At 31.5% G+C, this 19776-nt stretch overlaps 1 protein-coding gene across 2 annotated transcripts in view; it reads left to right on the top strand.

Annotated features, from left to right (window-relative positions):
• The window catches only part of LOC139527560 (mediator of RNA polymerase II transcription subunit 13-like), a 39233-nt gene extending 22448 nt beyond the window's left edge, over positions 1–16785 (top strand). Inside the window, exons 22-32 of one of the 2 annotated variants that reach the window (XR_011665382.1) lie at positions 514–669; positions 1318–1556; positions 2068–2250; positions 2678–2898; positions 3569–3711; positions 4248–4525; positions 4959–5225; positions 6057–6215; positions 12313–12410; positions 12864–14408; positions 14660–16785. Coding sequence is in view for 1 of the 2 variants with exons in the window: in XM_071323067.1 (XP_071179168.1) it covers positions 514–669; positions 1318–1556; positions 2068–2250; positions 2678–2898; positions 3569–3711; positions 4248–4525; positions 4959–5225; positions 6057–6215; positions 12313–12410; positions 12864–12996 (1877 nt within the window). In the remaining variant the exon portion in view is untranslated. Of the gene's footprint in view, positions 1–513; positions 670–1317; positions 1557–2067; positions 2251–2677; positions 2899–3568; positions 3712–4247; positions 4526–4958; positions 5226–6056; positions 6216–12312; positions 12411–12863 lie in introns of both variants that reach the window. The other variant, XM_071323067.1, reaches the window with a different exon arrangement.
• Positions 16786–19776: the final 2991 nt, after the last annotated feature.

Here is a 19776-nt window from a genome sequence, read left to right as displayed (position 1 = left end):
GAAATATCAGTTGTTCTTAAATATAAAAAAAGTTCAACATTGATTTAAAATGTATTGAAGCCATACAACTGAATAATTTCAAATAGAGATTAAAAATAACTGTAAAGGGGAGGAGGTCAGAAGGTACTGTTGATTTAACCCTGCCATGCATAAAATTTTAGTTTTAATATCATTATTAAGGCTTTCTGGTCTAAGATAACCACCACTCATCAAATTTTTATAAAATTGCCTTACAACTGTATTTTTATTGTTCAAATATATCAGCTAGTTATATAAAGGCCTTAGTCAATCAGGAAAAATTAAATGTCATAGTCATGAATTGGAACTTGCATACTTGCATTGTACATTGAACACTTTAGTAACAGAAATCCATCCATAACACAAAAAAACAAACAAACATTGCTTTTATTGCTGTTCTTTGCCATGTTTATTTCATGCATACATAATTTTATGTATATACTGAAAATGCCTACTATGCTGTTATTTTATCAAATTTATTTTTGTTTTTCCCAGCTCCACTTCTTGGACAGCAGACGTTGGACAACTCTGTTTTTGAACCCAATACAAACTACAGGGCAGGGTATAAACCATGTGAGCCTATGCCACCAACCAACACTGAGCATGTGTTCACTGTACCTCCACCTACTACGACTAGTGAAGACAATAAAGGTAGGCTAATATCTTGTCAAATATAGGTTTTACATATTAGGGACTGGACTTGTAACATTCATTTTGAAGAAAAAATAGTCCCAAGTTCAGTCATTTCTTAAAAGTTTTTTTGGGTTTTGCACACTGTCAGTCTGGCAAATCAGTTTTCCACTATTTTTCTTCATGTTTTACGATATTGATTTAATATTTGGTATATTGTTTTATGACTAGTTATGGTCCTTTGACTTTGAAAATTTGCTGAAATAATCAGTTTACCACATTTTTTTTTGTGTGTATGTCATATTTGAAGATATTGACTTGATATTTGTCATATTGTTTACACCATGACAAGTTAAAGCTCAAGGTAGCAATTTGTTCTAGTAAAATTTAATTTAAACTGGTTGAGGACTATGTATTGCCATACTATACTCTGAGAATGCTTGTTTCATTTGAAGTTTTTGGAAATAAAAATTTGAGCTTATGTAAGACCTTGACAAAGAGAGCAGCTTGTGCTTTTAGTCTTTCGTTGAACTTGTTCACTTAATTAATGGATGTCCTGCATTCACAGATAAGTAATGGTGTCATGGTTATTGATTTTGAGGTTGGGCTCTTATTATTATTCAATACATATTGAATGTAAAGTAAAAGAAAGAATTTATTATTTTGTAGAAAACACTCAAACTTCTGAAAAAGACAACTTGAGAGACCAAAGTCTACATGAAAATGATAGAGAGAAACCTGTGGAGTGTCCAGCATTGGTTGTGTACATAGTGGATCCTTTCAGCTACGGTCAGAACTGTGAAGGAGAATCTGATATGGACAGAATCATCAAGATTGGGCTTCTCAAGTGTTATCTACAACTTGTCAAATCTCTCCCAGAAAATTTACAGCAAAATATTAATTTACAGGTAAGACTTACTCTCAGTTTGGTATGGAAGATATGTCTTGGGTACTTCCATATAATTTTCTTTTCTATAGTCTGATAGTCTTGCGAATTGTATGAAAACAGGAAAAAATGTTCAAAATGATAATAGAAAAAAGTTCTCAGTGATTTTTAATAAAACTTCACATAAAATATTAAATAATTTGGATAGGTGGATAACTGTCTTTTATTTACTCAAAATATGGCCTCAGTATGTAATTTAACTGGATATTATTTTGATCACATTATCATTTTGCTCAAATAAGTGAGTATGATATAAAATTTAAGTAAATGTTCATAATACTGTGCATTTTGTGTGTTAAAGTAATATTAGTTGAAACCAAATTTTGATGGATCAAGGACAATTGGTTTATTTTCAAATTCTGTTATCAAACCGAGAAGACATTTAATTTTCTTTTGAACACTTAAAAGAAATCATTTTAATATTGACATTATTGAACTTGCAATGTAATTGTATGTCTGCTTTTCATTTTCAGATCATTCCATTACATACTGTGTTAGAGAGTACAGAGGGAGGCAGTAACATGCAACAGTTAAAGGCAATATCATTTTCTGTGTTCACCTCCTGTCGATGGATCTCATCACACAATGTACTGGGTCGGTCATTGACAGGGTTTGGGCCAGCATCAGCTGCTGAGATGTTCCTTAAAAAGAAAGAAGTAAGTGAAGATTTGAGTTGATATGGTTTTATCTCTTTCCCTATCGACGAAAGTATGTTTTCTGGTCTCTGCTTCCATATGTTATCTATCTGATCCAAACTTAGGTTTTAGTTAAGATGGTTAACCTTGTGGTCACAGCAACTTGAAAAAAAGTAGGCTAGTGCATTATGATGTAAACTTTAAAAATGTATACTAAGTTAGGGTTTGACTCTGATTTCAAATCTGACAGTGTGAGAACGGTATGGTTGTCGATGGACACATATTCTTGGTATATGTTGTTTTAATACTTTTAATTATTGTCATATCAGTGTGAGTCCATGTGAACTTAATGTATTGATTATAGTTGTCAGGATTTTCACTAGGCATTTTATATGCATATTAGACATAAATATATAAGTAATTAATTATGTATTTTCCTTTTGATTAGGATAAGAAAATGAAACTGTACAGTCCTCCGTTTGTGATAGCTCCCACCAAAGACAAACAAGCTCTGCTGGCAGAGTGTCATGGGGAGAAGTTGGAGAGGAGCAACGTCCTGTACTTTTCTTACTGTCTGTCTGAGGACCAGCGCTGGTTATTAGTGGCCTGTACAGACGAGAATGGGGAACTGATGGAGACGGCCACTATCAACATTGAAATTCCAAACAGGTATTCATATTTTTATGCCCCACCTACAATAGTAGAGGGGCATTATGTTTTCTGGTCTGTGCTACTGTTCGTTTGTCCGTCTGTCCCGCTTTAGGTTAAAGTTTTTGGTAATCGTCAAGGTAGTTTTTGATGAAGTTGAATTCCAATCAACTTCAATCTTAGTACACATGTTCCTTATGATATGATCTTTCTTATTTTAATGCCAAATTAGAGTTTTTTTCCCCTCATGGTCCACTGAACATAGATAATGGTAGTGCGAGTGGGACATCAATGTACTGGGGACACATTCTTGTTTACATTATGTTTTGAATTAATATTTGGAAAAATTTAGTTTAATATGAAAGCAAATTTACAGGTTACCTGAAATTACAATTTTGATATATATAGAAAAAGAAAAAAGGTGAAGCCTTCAACAATGATAAGCATGCTAATTTGGTTAAGTGTAATTTTAAGTGATTATTGTTTTTAATTATCATAATAAACATGATTGATTTAAGAGAATTCAGGTATTGAGATAAAAAAAATAAAAAATGGTTGCATTATTCTTTATTTGGAAATTGTTGTATACAAAAGTTTGATATAAGTATTCATATATGTGTTTATCTGTTGTTATTTTAGGCTGTTGTAAATAGTGTTTAGAAATTTATTATCTTCTTTTTCTTTCTTATAGAAATCGAAGGAAAAAAGCTTCAGCAAGAAAAATTGGTCTGAAAAAATTGTGGGATTTTATATTGGGTGTAGTTACCATGACAACCATTCCTAGCAGGCTAGTGATTGGAAGATTTGGTAGAATGGGCCATGGTGAATTAAAAGGTAAGCTATTGTAATTATTTCAAGGGAAATTTTAAAAGATGTATATATGTGAAAAAGATTATAAGATTCCAGAACATGTTTAATACATATATATTTCAATATGGATGTGTAAAGTTGTCATTATTATATTTTTGTATTACTATATTTTTGAAGTGTCATATATATGTAAATTGAAAGTGCAATAGCTACCAACATAATTTAAGAAATTGACTGAATTGCCCACCACTGGCAAATTTCAAAATTGTAATGCTTTAAAAAACAAAAACTTGCCACAACCTAGTTTCAGAAAAAAGAACATTCAAGTTATTTTTATATATAAATATATTTTCATTGTGTGGTATTTTGTATATTGTTATTATACCCTTGTTTCTATTTGATTGTGAGTGCAGCTTTCATAAAATATGATAATTTGTTAAATGTTTGACTGCATATCAGTGGTTGTGATTTTCATACAGTGCATACAGTTTACTGCATAATATTAGTAAACACATTTTCATGTAAGCAAGTTATAATAATGTATTTGAAATGTTTTCCAGGTTGGTCAGGACTGTTGAGTAAGAAGAACATTGTAAAATCTATGAGACGTATCAAAGATCTTTGTCCTAACGTGTGTTCCCATTTATCAAACAGTTCTTCAGAAATTCCAGGCATTCTTAGTGTGTGTCTGATATCTCTGGAATCTCATTCATCATTCCAAGTTTTAGCCGATGCCGTTAAGGCGGAGGAGAAGATGAGTAGTAATTGTCCGTTACAAACTCCACAAGATGCGTCCTGTACACATATTCTAGTCTTTCCAATTTCTGCCAATGCGCAGGTAAGTCAGTTAAGAGTATAATGGAGAAATTTTCTAAGATGAATCAGATATATTATTTCATTAAATAAGGAAAAAGTAGTTTGTTCCTATGGGCTGACCTTAAAACAGAACAAATGTAAATTAGTCGTCCATTACTCGTGTGTCCTGTATATATACACTGTATAATTTAGGTAGAGAAAGAACGAAGACAGTTTGTTTTTAGAGAAAAAAATTATTGCATTATGAATGTTAAAGATGCCAATTATTTAAGCAAATGCTTGTTATGAAGATTAAAAGTTTGATACTTTGACCCTCTACAAGTCTTGTACACCAACAGGAAAAAAATAGCATTGAAAAAAAAATGATTCATTTTATGCATATGTATAATTGTATTGAATATTCTGTTCCATCACAAAAATATGACACCTTTCCTAATCAATTTTTTATTTTGCAGGCCAATTCTCAGAGTGTTATGCCAGATACTGGAGTATCGTTAGGCCTAGGGAATATTGAAGATGTCATGGATGATGATAACATTCTGTCAGGTTTACATGATGATTTCAAAATGGACAATGATATAAATGATGGATTTCTGTTTAATGTTTTTGAAGAAATTACAAACTCCCCAAATACTTTGCTTCCAGGAGGGAACAACTCTAATCCAGGGTCACCGACAGATAATGGCAGACATTCATTGTCCGCCATGAATGGTTCTACCTCAGTAAGTTTATAGTACATTATTTGTGTCTTTTTTGACACTTTAAAGAAAAAATAAATATTTGCTATATTTGGATAACACAGCTTTCAAAATACATATTGTGAAAGTTGAAAATGTTGCCGTATGGCTTATACACACATATGGCTTTAAAAATACAAACAAAGAAATGTAAGATTTGGTGCTGTCAGATGGGGATAAATTTTAGATATTCTTATGATTATTGGTATTGATGTAATACAATATTCCTGGTTCTAAGTACTACAGTGCACACAAGTTGTGAAAACAGTGCATTAAATATCTAGCTTTCACTGATATTAGTGTAAATCAAGTAAATGAGACATGTTTTACGCATAAGAAAAAATCAAAATAGGCACATCACAATATGGACAATGGTATTAACATAGTTTTTGAACATCGGTTTACAGCTGTTGCCTTTATTTGGCAGTTTTGTTTCGCACAGCATTCCTGTGGGTTTTTATCAATGATATACTGTAAAAGCAGAAACTTTCATGGAGGATTTAATTTCATTTATTGTGTGGAAAGAATATATCCAAGAAATTAAAACCCCCATGATAATTTAACCTCCATAGAATACCACTTACATTTAAGGAAACCACTAAATTAAATCCCCATAAAATCTTTTAGAGAGACAAAACCACGAAATTTTTAACCCCACGAAAGTCAATGTTTCTACAGTATTTAAATTGGTATTATATGAGAATTGTTGTTTCTTGAGTGAAGAATTTGTTAATGTTAAAATGTTTATAGCAGGAAAATGTAAAAATTCATTAAATCGTCACGTATTCTACAGTTGTTATGTTTGTTTTGTTTTAGAATTCCCAGGAATTAGATCCTCAAGATGAACAGCCAAATTTATTACAGCAGCCTCTTGCAATGGGATATATTGTCTCCACAGCAGATTCTGGACCTCTGCCAAAATGGTTCTGGTCAGCATGTCCAGAAAGCGAGTATCACAAACCATATACATTCAAAGTAAGTTGTTATTCACTTAAACATGAGATTGAAGAATACATAGTTGATGGGCTGCTCTCTCGTTGATATAAAACCCAATTTCCAGTTATTCATATATTTATTTGACATTTATTATTTGAGGGAAAAGTATGAATTAATGGAACATGCTGATAGTATTTTTAGAAAAAAATGAATACAATGTAGAATATTTTACATAGTCTATTGAATAGTGGATAGATGTATTGGTGTCAATAATCAAGTAACAAATATAAAATACATATCAGGACAAAAACTTATAAAGATGCTATGAATACAAAAACTGCTTTGTACTAAATCTACTCAAATGATCTAAATTTGAACCATCTTCACAAGGTTAAAGTTTGCAGGAAGACATCTGATCCTAATATAACACATTATTGACTCTGAGCTTACTAATCAATGCTTCATCAGTCGAGGCTTGGCTTGAAAAACTTTAATACCAATTTTTGGGATATGATTGCTTTCAAGCAATCTGTAGACTTATACCAGTGGCTTAGGACAATGCCCTCACGTCAACCGTTTTATTCAAAACACTAAGGACCATCTCAGATTCTTATGATTGTCTTGGTTTAAAAGGTAAAAACAAACAAAGGGATTGAACTTAAACAACTTTCCTATAATGGTCTTTTCATAATCTTTATGTTTGATATTTCCCTTTACTTATATGCGTGTTTTTAACAACACGGAAAATCAGAATCAACAAGTATTTATATTTAGTGTTTTTATACGACCGCAAAATTTGAAAAATTTTTCGTCGTATATTGCTATCACGTTGGCGTCGGCGTCGTCGTCGTCGTCGTCGTCGTCGTCGTCGTCCGGCGTCCGAATACTTTTAGTTTTCGCACTCTAACTTTAGTAAAAGTGAATGGAAATCTATGAAATTTTAACACAAGGTTTATGACCACAAAAGGAAGGTTGGTATTGATTTTGGGAGTTTTGGTCCCAACATTTTAGGAATTAGGGGCCAAAAAGGGCCCAAATAAGCATTTTCTTGGTTTTCGCACTATAACTTTAGTTTAAGTGAATAGAAATCTATGAAATTTTGACACAAGGTTTATGACCACAAAAGGAAGGTTGGGATTGATTTTGGGGGTTTTGGTTCCAACAGTTTAGGAATTAAGGGCCAAAAAAGGGCCCAAATAAGCATTATTCTTGGTTTTCGCACAATAACTTTAGTATAAGTAAATAGAAATCAATGAAATTTTAGCACAAGGTTTATGACCACAAAAGGAAGGTTGGGATTGATTTTTGGAGTTGAGGTCACAACAGTTTATGAATTAGGGGCCAAAAAGGGGCCCTATTAAGCATTATTTTTGGTTTTTGCACCATAACTTTAGTATAAGTAAATAGAAATCTATGAAATTTAAACACAAGGTTTATGACCATAAAAGGAAGGTTGGGTTTGATTTTGGGAGTTTTGGTCCTAACAGTTTAGGAATAAGGGGCCCAAAGGGTCCAAAATTGAACTTTGTGTGATTTCATCAAAAATTGAATAATTGGGGTTCTTTGATATGCCGAATCTAACTATGTATGTAGATTCTTAATTTTTGGTCCCGTTTTCAAATTGGTCTACATTAAGGTCCAAAGGGTCCAAAATTAAACTTAGTTTGATTTTAACAAAAATTGAATCCTTGGGGTTCTTTGATATGCTGAATTTAAAAATGTACTTAGATTTTTAATTATTGGCCTAGTTTTCAAGTTGGTCCAAATGGGGGTCCAAAATTAAACTTTGTTTGATTTCTTCAAAAATTGAATAAATGGGTTCTTTGATATGCCAAATCTAACTGTGTATGTAGATTCTTAATTTTTGGTCCAGTTTTCAAATTGGTCTACATTAAGGTCCAAAGGGTCCAAATTAAACTAAGTTTGATTTTAACAAAAATTAAATTCTTGGGCTTATTTGATATGCTTTATCTAAATATGTACTTTGATTTTTGATTATGGGCCCAGTTTTCAAGTTGGTCCAAATCAGGATTCCATATCAAGTATTGTGCAATAGCAAGAAATTTTCAATTGCACAGTATTGCACAATAGCAAGAAATATCTAATTGCACAATATTGTGCAATAGCAATTAATTTTCAATTGGAGTTATCTTTCTTTGTATAGAATAGTAGTTGATAATATATGTTGGAAATTTGCCAGACATGACTATGATGTCATTTTCTATTTTTATTTGCCAATAACTTTATGTAAATAACTTCATTGGAAATTTGCCAATATAAAATGTTGCTGATGAAGCTTTTTTTCCTTATCTTATCTAAAATGTTTTAGATAATGTATGTTGGAAATTTGCCAGACATGACTATGATGTCATTTTCTATTTTTATTTGCCAATAACTTTATGTAAATAACTTCATTGGAAATTTGCCAATATAAAATGTTGCTGATGAAGTTTTTTTTTATTGTTTTATACAATAAACAATGTATATTCACTTTTACTACCAACCAATCTTTACCATTCAGTGATAACAAGCACTTTATTTTACATTTTAATATTTTATGATGTATTTAAAAGAGTAGTTATTGTTGCAAACTCCATTAGAAATTTGAATTGATATCAGTTTTGGAAAAAGGGAAACGGGGATGTGAAAAAAGGGGGGGGGGGGGGGTTAAATTTTTCTCATTTCAGATTTCATAAATAAAAAGAAAATTTCTTCAAACATTTTTTTGAGAGGATTAATATTCAACAGCATAGTGAATTGCTCAAAGGCAAAAAAAAAACTTTTAAGTTCATTAGACCACATTCATTCTGTGTCAGAAACCTATGCTGTGTCAACTATTTAATTTTAGATTTAAATAAGAAGAAATCTTTAATTGATTTGTAAAATCTTGACATTTGTTTTGTGTAAAAAAACCCATGTAATGTCAAAAATTTGATCACAATCCAAATTCAGAGCTGTATCACGCTTGAATGTTTTGTCCATACTTGCCCCAACTGTTCAGGGTTCGACCTCTGCGGTCGTATAAAGCTGCGCCCTGCGGAGCACCTGGTTATAAATTTAGAAACACGTCAGAGGGAATTCCCCAGTTGCGATAAAAATGCGAGAGTTCTCTGAATTCCGATAAATCTATTTCTGTCATATAAGAACTGAAGTGGAGTTTTACTTATTAAACTGATATTTGATATTGTACTTCCATAAAAAATAGAGAACCATTTAGGTTTAATATACGTTCTTACTACAGGGTTTGTTTAGGTAATAATGCGCATGCGTATAGTTTTTGTCGAGCCTGCAACTTTTGTTGCAGAAAGCTCGACATAGGGATAGTGATCCAGCGGCTACGGCGGCGGCAGCTACGGCGGCGCCGTTAGCTAACTTCTTAAAAGCTTTATATTTTAGAAAGTGGAAGACCTGGATGCTTCATACTTTGTATATAGATGCCTCATGTTACGAAGTTTCCGTCAGTCACATGTCCAATGTCCTTGACCTCATTTTCATGGTTCAGTGACCACTTGAAAAAAAAGTTCAAATTTTTTGTAATGTTGAATTCTCTCTTATTATAAGTAATAGGATAACTATATTTGATGTGTGCGTACCTTGCAAGGTCCTCATGTCTGTCAGACAGTTTTCACTTGACCTGGACCTCATTTCATGGATCAGTGAACAAGGTTAAGTTTTGGTGGTCAAGTCCATATCTCAGATACTATAAGCAATAGGGCTAGTATATTCGGTGTATGGAAGGACTGTAAGGTGTACATGTCCAACTGGCAGGTGTCATCTGACCTTGACCTCATTTTCATGGTTCAGTGGTTATAGTTAAATTTTTGTGTTTTGGTCTGTTGTTCTCATACTATATGCAATAGGTCTACTATATTTGTTGTATGGAATGATTGTAAGGTGTACATGTCTAGCGGGCAGATGTCATGTGACCTTGACCTCATTTTCATGGTTCAGTGGGCAAAGTTAAGTTTTTGAGTTTTGGTCTTTTTATCTAATACTATATGCCATAGGTCAACTATATTTGGTGTATGGAAATATTTTATGATCTTTATGTCAGTCGCGCAGGTTTTATTTGACCGTGACCTCATTTTCACGGTTCATTGCACAGTGTTAAGTTTTTGTGTTTTGGTCTATTTTTCTTAAACTATAAGTAATAGGTCAACTATATATGTTGTATAGAAGCATTGTTAGCTGTACATGTCTGCCTGGCATGGTTCATCTGACCTTGACCTCATTTTCAAGGTTCATTGGTCTTTGTTTAGTTATCTTGGTTAATGTTAAGTTTATGGTACAGTTGTTATAAAGCTAAGCTTTTTACTTAGGACTATCAACATAATATCAATGATAAGTATAGAAGGCGAGACATTTCAGCGTGTGCACTCTTGTCTTGACTTCAAGGGGTACTAGGTTAAATGGTTGCTCTGGATTCCCCACTCGATTGATTAATTTATAACTCATGGGATCTTTTCTATGTATGTCTGCTATTGAGGGTTATTATTGTTGCATAATTTTAAATCATATGCATCATTTAAATTAAAATAAATTAGTCCACATCGTTAAGGTTTATTTTCAACACCTTTTCAGGTGAAATAGAGTCTTCCATATTACAGTCAGGGGACTTACTTAAATAAGTGATTATCTAAATCACTGATTTAAGTAACATTATTTCCATAAAGGTTGGAAGTTAGAGTTGTCTTTCTTTAATAATCACCTATTTAAGTAGTACAAATTAATCACTGGAAGAAGTGATTTAATTTTATTGTAGCTTTAAATATAGAATACTAATGATCCAGGGACTAATTATGTTTCTAAACTTATCAGAACCAACATCTGTGTTGTCTAGGATGACCAGGTCATTTCAGGTGATGACCTTGTTCTGAATCTAGGATAATGACATAAAAATCACTTGTTTAAGTATCAGACCTCAATTTCCTTCCCAAAAATCACTTCTTTAAGTATCATTCTTTTAATAATCCCTACTAATTTCAACACCCCCGAACAGTGAGATTTTTATCGCGAACAGTAGAATTTTATTACATAATCTGAAAGATGAAACCTTGAACTTCACAGGAAAAATACTCCCACTGCTGGGAAAAATCTTTTAAGAAAGTATCAGTTCATTATGTAAAGCCATTATTATAGCATTTTTTCAACTAAAATAGAATTTTCAGCTAAATGATAGCATCAAGGGCAGAAACCTTTCTACTTAAAAGAAGCAAAAAGTTTTTTTTTTTTTAATTTTACTAATTAAAAGATATTATTTAAACCTATGTGTTTAAAATTTGGAAAAAATACAAAATTCCAATTTGTGACAAAACCACGATTTTGCTACTCAAATAAGTGATTTAAAAATCACCTATTTCAGTAAGTCCCCTGACTGTATTATCGTTTCGAGTTGTCTCCCTTCCGGAAATCACTTCCGTGAATTCTGAATCAAAACATTACGTTGAGAAAAATTAACTCGTTCTGTCGATAAACGTCGTATTATATTAAAAACGATCGCAATTTAAACGGAGGAATGTGTACGGAAAGAAGTCATGATCACTGACCCAAAGAAAATTAAATATTTAAAGAGTTTGGAATGGGGTTCCTCCTAGAATTAACGTAGGAAAATAGGTGATAAGATATGAAGTGAAATACTTCTCTCACTCTGAGTCTCAGTGACTGCTGTGGAAAGTAAACTTGGAATTGATAGTACAAAAATAAAACACAATAGGCCTAAGTACATTGTTCATACACTTTTTACCGGGATTGGCTATTTTGTAACTATTCAGATTACGTAATTTACATTTTACATGTGCAGTTGAATTAGTTTTGAAAATAATATTATCCAGCTACATGTATACATGTGTCAATGAAAACAATATCAATCGTATCTCTCAGAGCAATCTGCTCTTTGATTGTGTCTTTGTTTCAACCTAGTCATTGTAAGAACCAAAGACTTCTCGCACAAGATAGAGTGGGAGCACCTGATTACAAAGGTGGTATTTGAATATTTAATGTACAAACTACATAATGGAATACATGTACATAGCCATAAGCATCAACCGTTTGGATATTTCCTAGTTTTATATTATGTATAAATGTATGGTTTCAAATCTTTCTGGTTAAAAACAGCATGTGTGATTTTATTTTACAGGCTGCATTACACATTCAATCAAATCAGGAGGAGTTCATGCCATCATCTCAAAGAAATTCTCATCCCTTAGACTCAAGTATTACTTGTGATGTACTCAGGTTAGTAAGATTGCATAGGTTTTTGTGTCTGATTGGTTGTTTAAAGTACGTAAATAATAAAATTTATACATAATCAAAAGAAGATTTCGGTGCACCATGCATACAATATCCTAAATTTTCACTAAATTCTTGGAAAACATATTATTAACAGGTTAAATACCTGACATGGGAAAAAAATGAAGATTTCTCTGTCAGACCAATGCCACAATATTATCCAGGAATGTGGTATATTTCTAGAAAATAAACCTTAATCAGGTATGCAGGAGACAACGATTTCTTTTGTCACAGTAAGAAAACTGTATGTCTTGCTTTGCTGACAATACACCGGATTTGCCTATATTTAGAGACAATTTTAAGCCAGGAATTTCCAATATATCCTATTATTGACTTATAATGTGGTTGTCTTTAAACTCTGAAAAGCCAAGGATTTACATATTATCTTTGTATTTACAGGTATGTTTTAGAGAATTACAACGCCCTATCATGGTTGACCTTTGACCCCGTGAAGAATGATCGAGTGTCAAGTTTACCAATACACATCGTAGTTTTGATGCAGATGTACCATGCATTAAATGCATTTCTCTGAATCTGTGATATTTTGACATTTTTTTTCTGTGATGCATTTAATTCATGCTCCATCTGTCATGGTTGATCAAAACGCTGAAAGGATCAGGATCTCAAAAAATCGACATATTTATTGTATTTTTTATACATTTTGTGAATAATTCTGAATCTTTTGTAAATTTTTGTACCTTCCCTTATCGTGAACTAAATTATTTGAAAAAAAAGTCAGTGAAACTTGTGTATTAAATGTATATGTGATTAATTTATTGTGTAGCTCATCATATCTCACACCATACCTCACTACAGTAAAACAAGTCATGTCATTAAGAAATAATGTATATATAGTTTTGGAATAAGCTTCCATTAAGCTCCAAGCACCCTAGTTAGTTGTGGTAGCTGAATTCATTAAATTGTACATGAAATAATATTAAAGAAATTTTCCAAATGATGTTTGGAGCTGGCTTTAAAGAATTTAAATGCTAATCTTCCATTGATGTTACGAAGACGAAAATAGTGCTAATAAGGAAGGGTTGATGCAATGAGGAATTTGTTACTATGCCAGTATTTGTTGTTATCTTTTAAGGACTAGATATGTCCTAAAAGAATTGAGGAAAATTATCATTTATCATGCACATTGTTACTTAACACGATTAGTTCTATTCTCGTCATATCAAAACTGAAGATTGGTGAAAAAAATGAGGGAATTTATATCTCCAGCTTCTGGGTGTACTTACTTGACTTTAACCTTAATTGACTAGAATTGTCAGTTTTCCCTCTGGAGTTTGTGGTTTTCTCTGAGTATGACAGCCATGAAAGAGCACAATAGTTTTGAACATGGCTTTAAACACTTGCAGTCAATCAATCTTGGTTAATAGTTGTTCTTTTCTGGGTAGAAGACTTTCCTCAACTACCCTTTAGAATTTAATAAAAAAAACATTAAATATAAATCACTTTCAATGTTTATAGTATTTTTTTATGTGTTGAAAACGATGTAAAGTGCTTATAACAGGAGGCGTGCTAAATTCGATAATAAACCATGACTCAATATAAGAGGAAACATATTTTTTTATGAAATATATATTTTTCTGTCAGATATTTTAAAAAAAGTGCAAGATTGATTCCTTAAAAACTCCTAGTTATTATAGTTAAGAAAAACTGGAGTACCATAGAAATTAGTATAAAATATCCAGCTAAATTGGTATCAAATTATCATATGGTAATGTTAAAAAATATCCTAAATAACTTAATACTGCCAATCTTTTTAAAAAAAAAAGGGGTTTCCTGACAATTGTTTGATTAAATTTTATGGCAATATAATTTTTGGGAATAACTAATGATATTTATATCTCCTTGTTTAATAAAGGGGTTACTCAATATCAAAATACCTTCAAGTATTTTACGTGAAATGGCATACTTAAAGCAAATGATCAATTTGTTACAGCTAATTTCCTAATGCATGTAGAACAAAACTTTGGTTGGCTTGCTTGCTTTGTTTGTATAACTGTTTATTCAAGCTTTGTAAATAAGATTGACATCTTTAAACAATTTATATAGGCATAGTTTTACCTGTATATATCATAATAACATATTTGAATTTAATTAGGTGTTATTCTACTGATTGTACAATATACAAACAAAGCAAGCAAGCTAACCAAAGTTTTGTTTTACATGCATCAGGAAACTAGCTGTAAAAATAATCTGATTTCATATTTCTTGCCTTTTTTGTAACTATATATTAATTTCTGTGATAGGTTTCTACATATGATTGTTTGGATATTTGGTACAGGAGACTTTCTGTGTATCTTTATTCATCTGTCTGTCAGTATTAGTTCTATTTTAAAATAGGAGCCTGTATGGCCTTTTTTTCAGTCTGAAATATTTCTAAAGGGAGATATTCAATAGTCAACCTTTTTAATTGCTACTTAATATTGATTTGTTGTTTATTCTTGTTTGTCTCTTAAAATTATTGTGCCAAATGTTGGACTACATATAAATTTTAACCAGATTATACCATAATTTTTCAAGAGAAATGTTATAATAAATTATTCCTTTTAAATTGATATCAAATTTTTTACCAAGAAAGTAACTATTTTTCAATCAAATAATGAGATCTATATATAATCTATTAGATTTTTCAAAAGAGTCTATAGTGTAAACATGTTCTCCCTAATTTGAATTGTGTAAACTAAATCAGTATTTTTGCCCTCCAATTCCACTGTTTAAACTCCAGATAGTCCTTATAGGCATTTTATTTATATTTTTGTATTGCATAGTAAGGTCCAAGATGAACTTTCAAAATGAGATAGTTCAGATGTCAATTTTATAAGCACCACAGAAGAAAACATGATTAGTAGTAAATGATTAGAAATATTGCAATTTGTTTTTAAAGTATCTGTGAAGCTTATTTGCCTCATTGTTAAAAACTTTTATTATTTGCATATATCTGTATCAATTAGAGGTCAGGGGTCAATTATGTCAAGTACTTTTCTGAACTCTATACTGAAAACGGAAGAAAACTTTTTGTAAGTTAACATGCATGCAGAAGTCTCATTTTTACAGTCAGGGGTAGACTTAGGGTACAAGTTCAATGGTTGTATCATATTCAAATCATATTTTGTTAGTTTTATCATATTTTCATTCATTTGTCAGTTTTTCTTGTTAATTTTGTACAAATGTATTTATGTAATATAAAAATGTTCTATTTATATATTTTGCAATTTGCAGGGAGATTAATTTCCCTTTACGTTAAACATTTCCAAAATGATATTGTATAAAGACGACACTAATTGTATATTTTGCTATTTTGTAATGAAACCAAAGTTTGTTGTACTTTATTGTTGTAGTAATAAGATTGAAGAGTTTGTAAGATTGGTCATTTTTGTAGAAGTTGTGTAGAGAGGACTATCGTAATTATTCAAATAGGGGAGGATTTCAACTTGAATGGCCCCACTGTGTATACTGATACTAAACCATGGTCTAATGGCATGTACAAGGTTGTTCAGTATTTTGCAATGCAAATTGTGTTTAAAGTTAGAAATATCAGTGCTATTTTCATGGTCAGTGTAAATAGAAAAATTGAATGTTTAAGAACATCAGTCATTTCAAATATACAAGGGAGCCAAATTATATCTGAATCTTTCTTTGCTTCCTCATTGTCAAATATATTGGACATTAGAATTTCCAGAAAAAATTGTGAAAATGAAAAATGACTTATTCCTGCTTTGAATTTTCTAATTTTACTTCAAAAAAAGTGTCGTAAGGTTTACTTTACTGTCCTTCTTGCACTGAGCGCATGGCGAATTTTGCTGATCTTAAAAGAAATGAATGGGCAATTATACGATTATAAGTAAAGATATTTTTGAACCCTAGCGACTTTAATGGATTCGTTTCATTGAATTAATTATGAAGATTGAATTGTACAGTTATACACAGTGGCATTCCAATTAAGGTCATTGTAGCGAACTATCTTCGTTGAACTATCTTCGTTGTATGTTGACAGTATTATAAAGGCATAAAAACAAAATTAAGAAATATGTCAAAAATCTTTAGTCACTTATTTTATTAGCACGTAAGGCCAATTGTCTTGCACTGGTTTTTGGTGCAACTTAAAAGATCATTAGAATATCAAGGCATTTTTTTCTATGTATATTTGTACTCTTGTGATGAATAGGTTTTAATGTCTTTGAGATATTATCTGTAATGATGATTATATTATACATTTAATAATTTATTTCTGTTGAAACAAAACATGAAATATTGACTCATTTCATCAAAATGAAAATAAATAGAATAAAATTATTGTTTAAACTTGTTGCATTATTTTGAATCGATTACCAGTTAGCTGTTGTTAAATTACTGAATGACGAATATTCTAATCTTCAGAATTTATTATGAAAAAGGCAAAGTATATTGGTTATTCAAAAATTCTCGGGAACAGTTTGTGAAAGTTGTCATAGTTCTGATCTGGTACATGCACTTGTGAAGAAAGTGCTTGTTCAAAAGGTTTTGTAGGATGCCTAAAATTTCACGTTCATAGGTTGTTTCAGTTCCAACTAGATGTGTTATGATCAAAGCTTATAAAATAATACAAACATTGTGTGAAGTCCATGATTTACATAAGAAAAACCCCAAAACTAATTTGTATAAAAAAACTGAGAGGTGCACCATATGGTTTAGTTTCTGAGAAAAAATAATTCTAATGAGAGATTAAGGAGGAGCTGCAGATTCAAAATAGATACCCCCAGATTAAGCAATGGCAAAATTCATGATATGCGAAAGTAAAATTACAAAAATACCGAAATTCTGAGGAAAATTCAACAAGGACAGTCCCATATCAAATGGCAATTGCAAAAATGAAACAAGAATACAAAAATGTTGTACAATAGCACAATAACGGGATGTATAAGTACAGAGCCACATCATATGTATCCAAGAAACACTAAGAGGCATATAGACCGAGCGCGAGCAAAAATGAAAAACTAGAATATGAGAATTCTAGGCAGACCTCAAAATTATTTAGATCAAAAACAAATTGGGAGATGAAGACTTATTCCCAGAAGATGGTATTTTTTAGATACAAATGGGTATTTCCAGATGAAGCAGTGGCAAAGTCAATGATCTACTAACCAAAAACCTTATTCTGATGAAGAAAAGAAATGTGTGCTCAATGGTATTATATGGTATAGATTCTTAGACCGTTGCATTATATGCTGATTGGGCTTTATGAGATGCAGTCATTAAATATCAAAGTTAACCATTAAATTCCCATGAAGAAATGAAATATTAATAGGTGCATAAGTACATCCTTTGAGTAAAACGCCATATCTCAGTTTCACAAAATTCTGTAGAGCAGTTAAGGAAAAGTTGCAGACATAAAAGTTAAATTAACTCCAACCTCACTACTACCTGTTCCGTCAAGTAGGGGTATAATTCTAAATATAAAATTCTGTATAATACCAAGTTTGATAATGGTATGCACATCTGCATGATCGTTTTTTCTTCTTCGTCTAGATAGGATGAGGAGAGCAAGACATTATTTTACTATTCATAAAAAAATCAAACAAAGTATAGTTTAGTTAAATAAAATTTTGGAGGATTGCAACACAATTTCATATAGCAGTCCTAAGTATGAAATTGTTCAAATTATTATGGCATATTGTTATTCTAAACTATTTCCCAAAATTGATCGCCCTGAAGATCATAAAAAAACATTTTATTAAAATAAAGTATGTCAATAAAGGTTTTGATTTTGTAAATATTGCCGATATCTTTAACGACCATTCTGTTAAAGAACAAATTCCTGGATATTTTGACAATACTGAGCTACCTCTTATTTGTTATATTTACAAGAAATCTACCCGGAAATTTGTGTTTAATTATAGTCAACTGTGTAAAGATGTTAATATCAGTGAAAATACACCTACTTCATGTAATTGTAGTACCTCCGAATATATTTATGGACCCATTTCCCATGTTATAACAGGAGATCTCAACATCGTTCAAGACCGAGAGTTAAAATCATTCCTCAGTAAAGGACCTAAATATCGTCCCCCGTCAATTATTAATTGGAATGAGTGTCGTAATATCATCCATGACTCACTCCATACTTACTGTATGAAATGGATAAAACGGGGAAAAGCTGACAAAAAATCTTTGGACTCTTTTTTTAATTCAGTAATGAAGATAGTTGATATACGTATTCAACATTTTAAAGAACATTTTACTATTAACAATAACCACAAAAAACCTATTTCTCGTATCAAACATAAAATAAAAGAACTAGCCAAGAAATTTGTTTTTGTCCCGGCCGATAAAGCTGCTAATAATATTATTATTGTTTGACGTAAATTTTACATTGAGGTTCTGAAAAAAGAAATCACCAATTCACCAACATTCCAACTGACTCCATTTTCAGAAAACGACATCTGTAACAAACATAAACTTTTAGCTACCGCTTTACAAGCAGAGCCAAATACAATCAAAGTCCCAACTATGTACTGGCTTCCGAAGCTACACAAAACACCTTACAAATATAGATTTATTCCGTCTTCAAGCCATTGTTCCACTACTAAATTGTCTATTCTTCTTACCAGCACACTTGGTACAATTAAAAACCTGATAATAAATTGTTCAAATAAGGCCTTCGAAAATAGTGGAATTAATTACTTTTGAGTGTCAAGAACTCGTTGGAAGTACTTGATAAATTGCATGCTTATATTGGTGATTTTGAATCTGTTTAAAGTTTTGATTTTTCTACTCTGTATACCACATTGCCTCACATTCTCATTAAGAAAAAATTCACACACCTAATTAAATGGGCATTTAAAAAGTCAGAATTTTTACTAGATAACATTTTTGTTCGCTTTGGGGATTCCGTATATCGTCAGATTATCGGAATTCCAATGGGGACTAACTGTGCACCACTTATTGCGGACCTGTTTTTGTATTGCTATGAGTTACAATTTATGACAAAAATAGGCAAAAAACCCATCGAAACAACATCTGGTAAACAAATTTAATAATACTTTTAGATATTTGGATGATATTTTGGCTTTCAATAATGACGACTTCAGTATGTATATTAAAGAAATTTATCCTGTTGAACTTACTTTAAATAAAGCTAATACTAACAATGACCACTGCCCTTTCCTCGATCTTGATATCTATATCACTAACGGAAAGCTGAATACTAAAATTTTTCATTTCCTATCGTTAATTATCCATTTTTAGATGATGACGTTCCCTTGTTACCATCTTACGGTGTTTATATATCTCAACTTGTACGATTCGCTCGTGTATGTAA

Source organism: Mytilus edulis, chromosome 6, assembly GCF_963676685.1.
Source record: "Mytilus edulis chromosome 6, xbMytEdul2.2, whole genome shotgun sequence".
Classification (NCBI taxonomy): Eukaryota; Metazoa; Mollusca; class Bivalvia; order Mytilida; family Mytilidae; genus Mytilus; species Mytilus edulis.
Note: the sequence above shows the minus strand (reverse complement) of the source record. Positions and strands in the feature narration are given on the sequence as shown.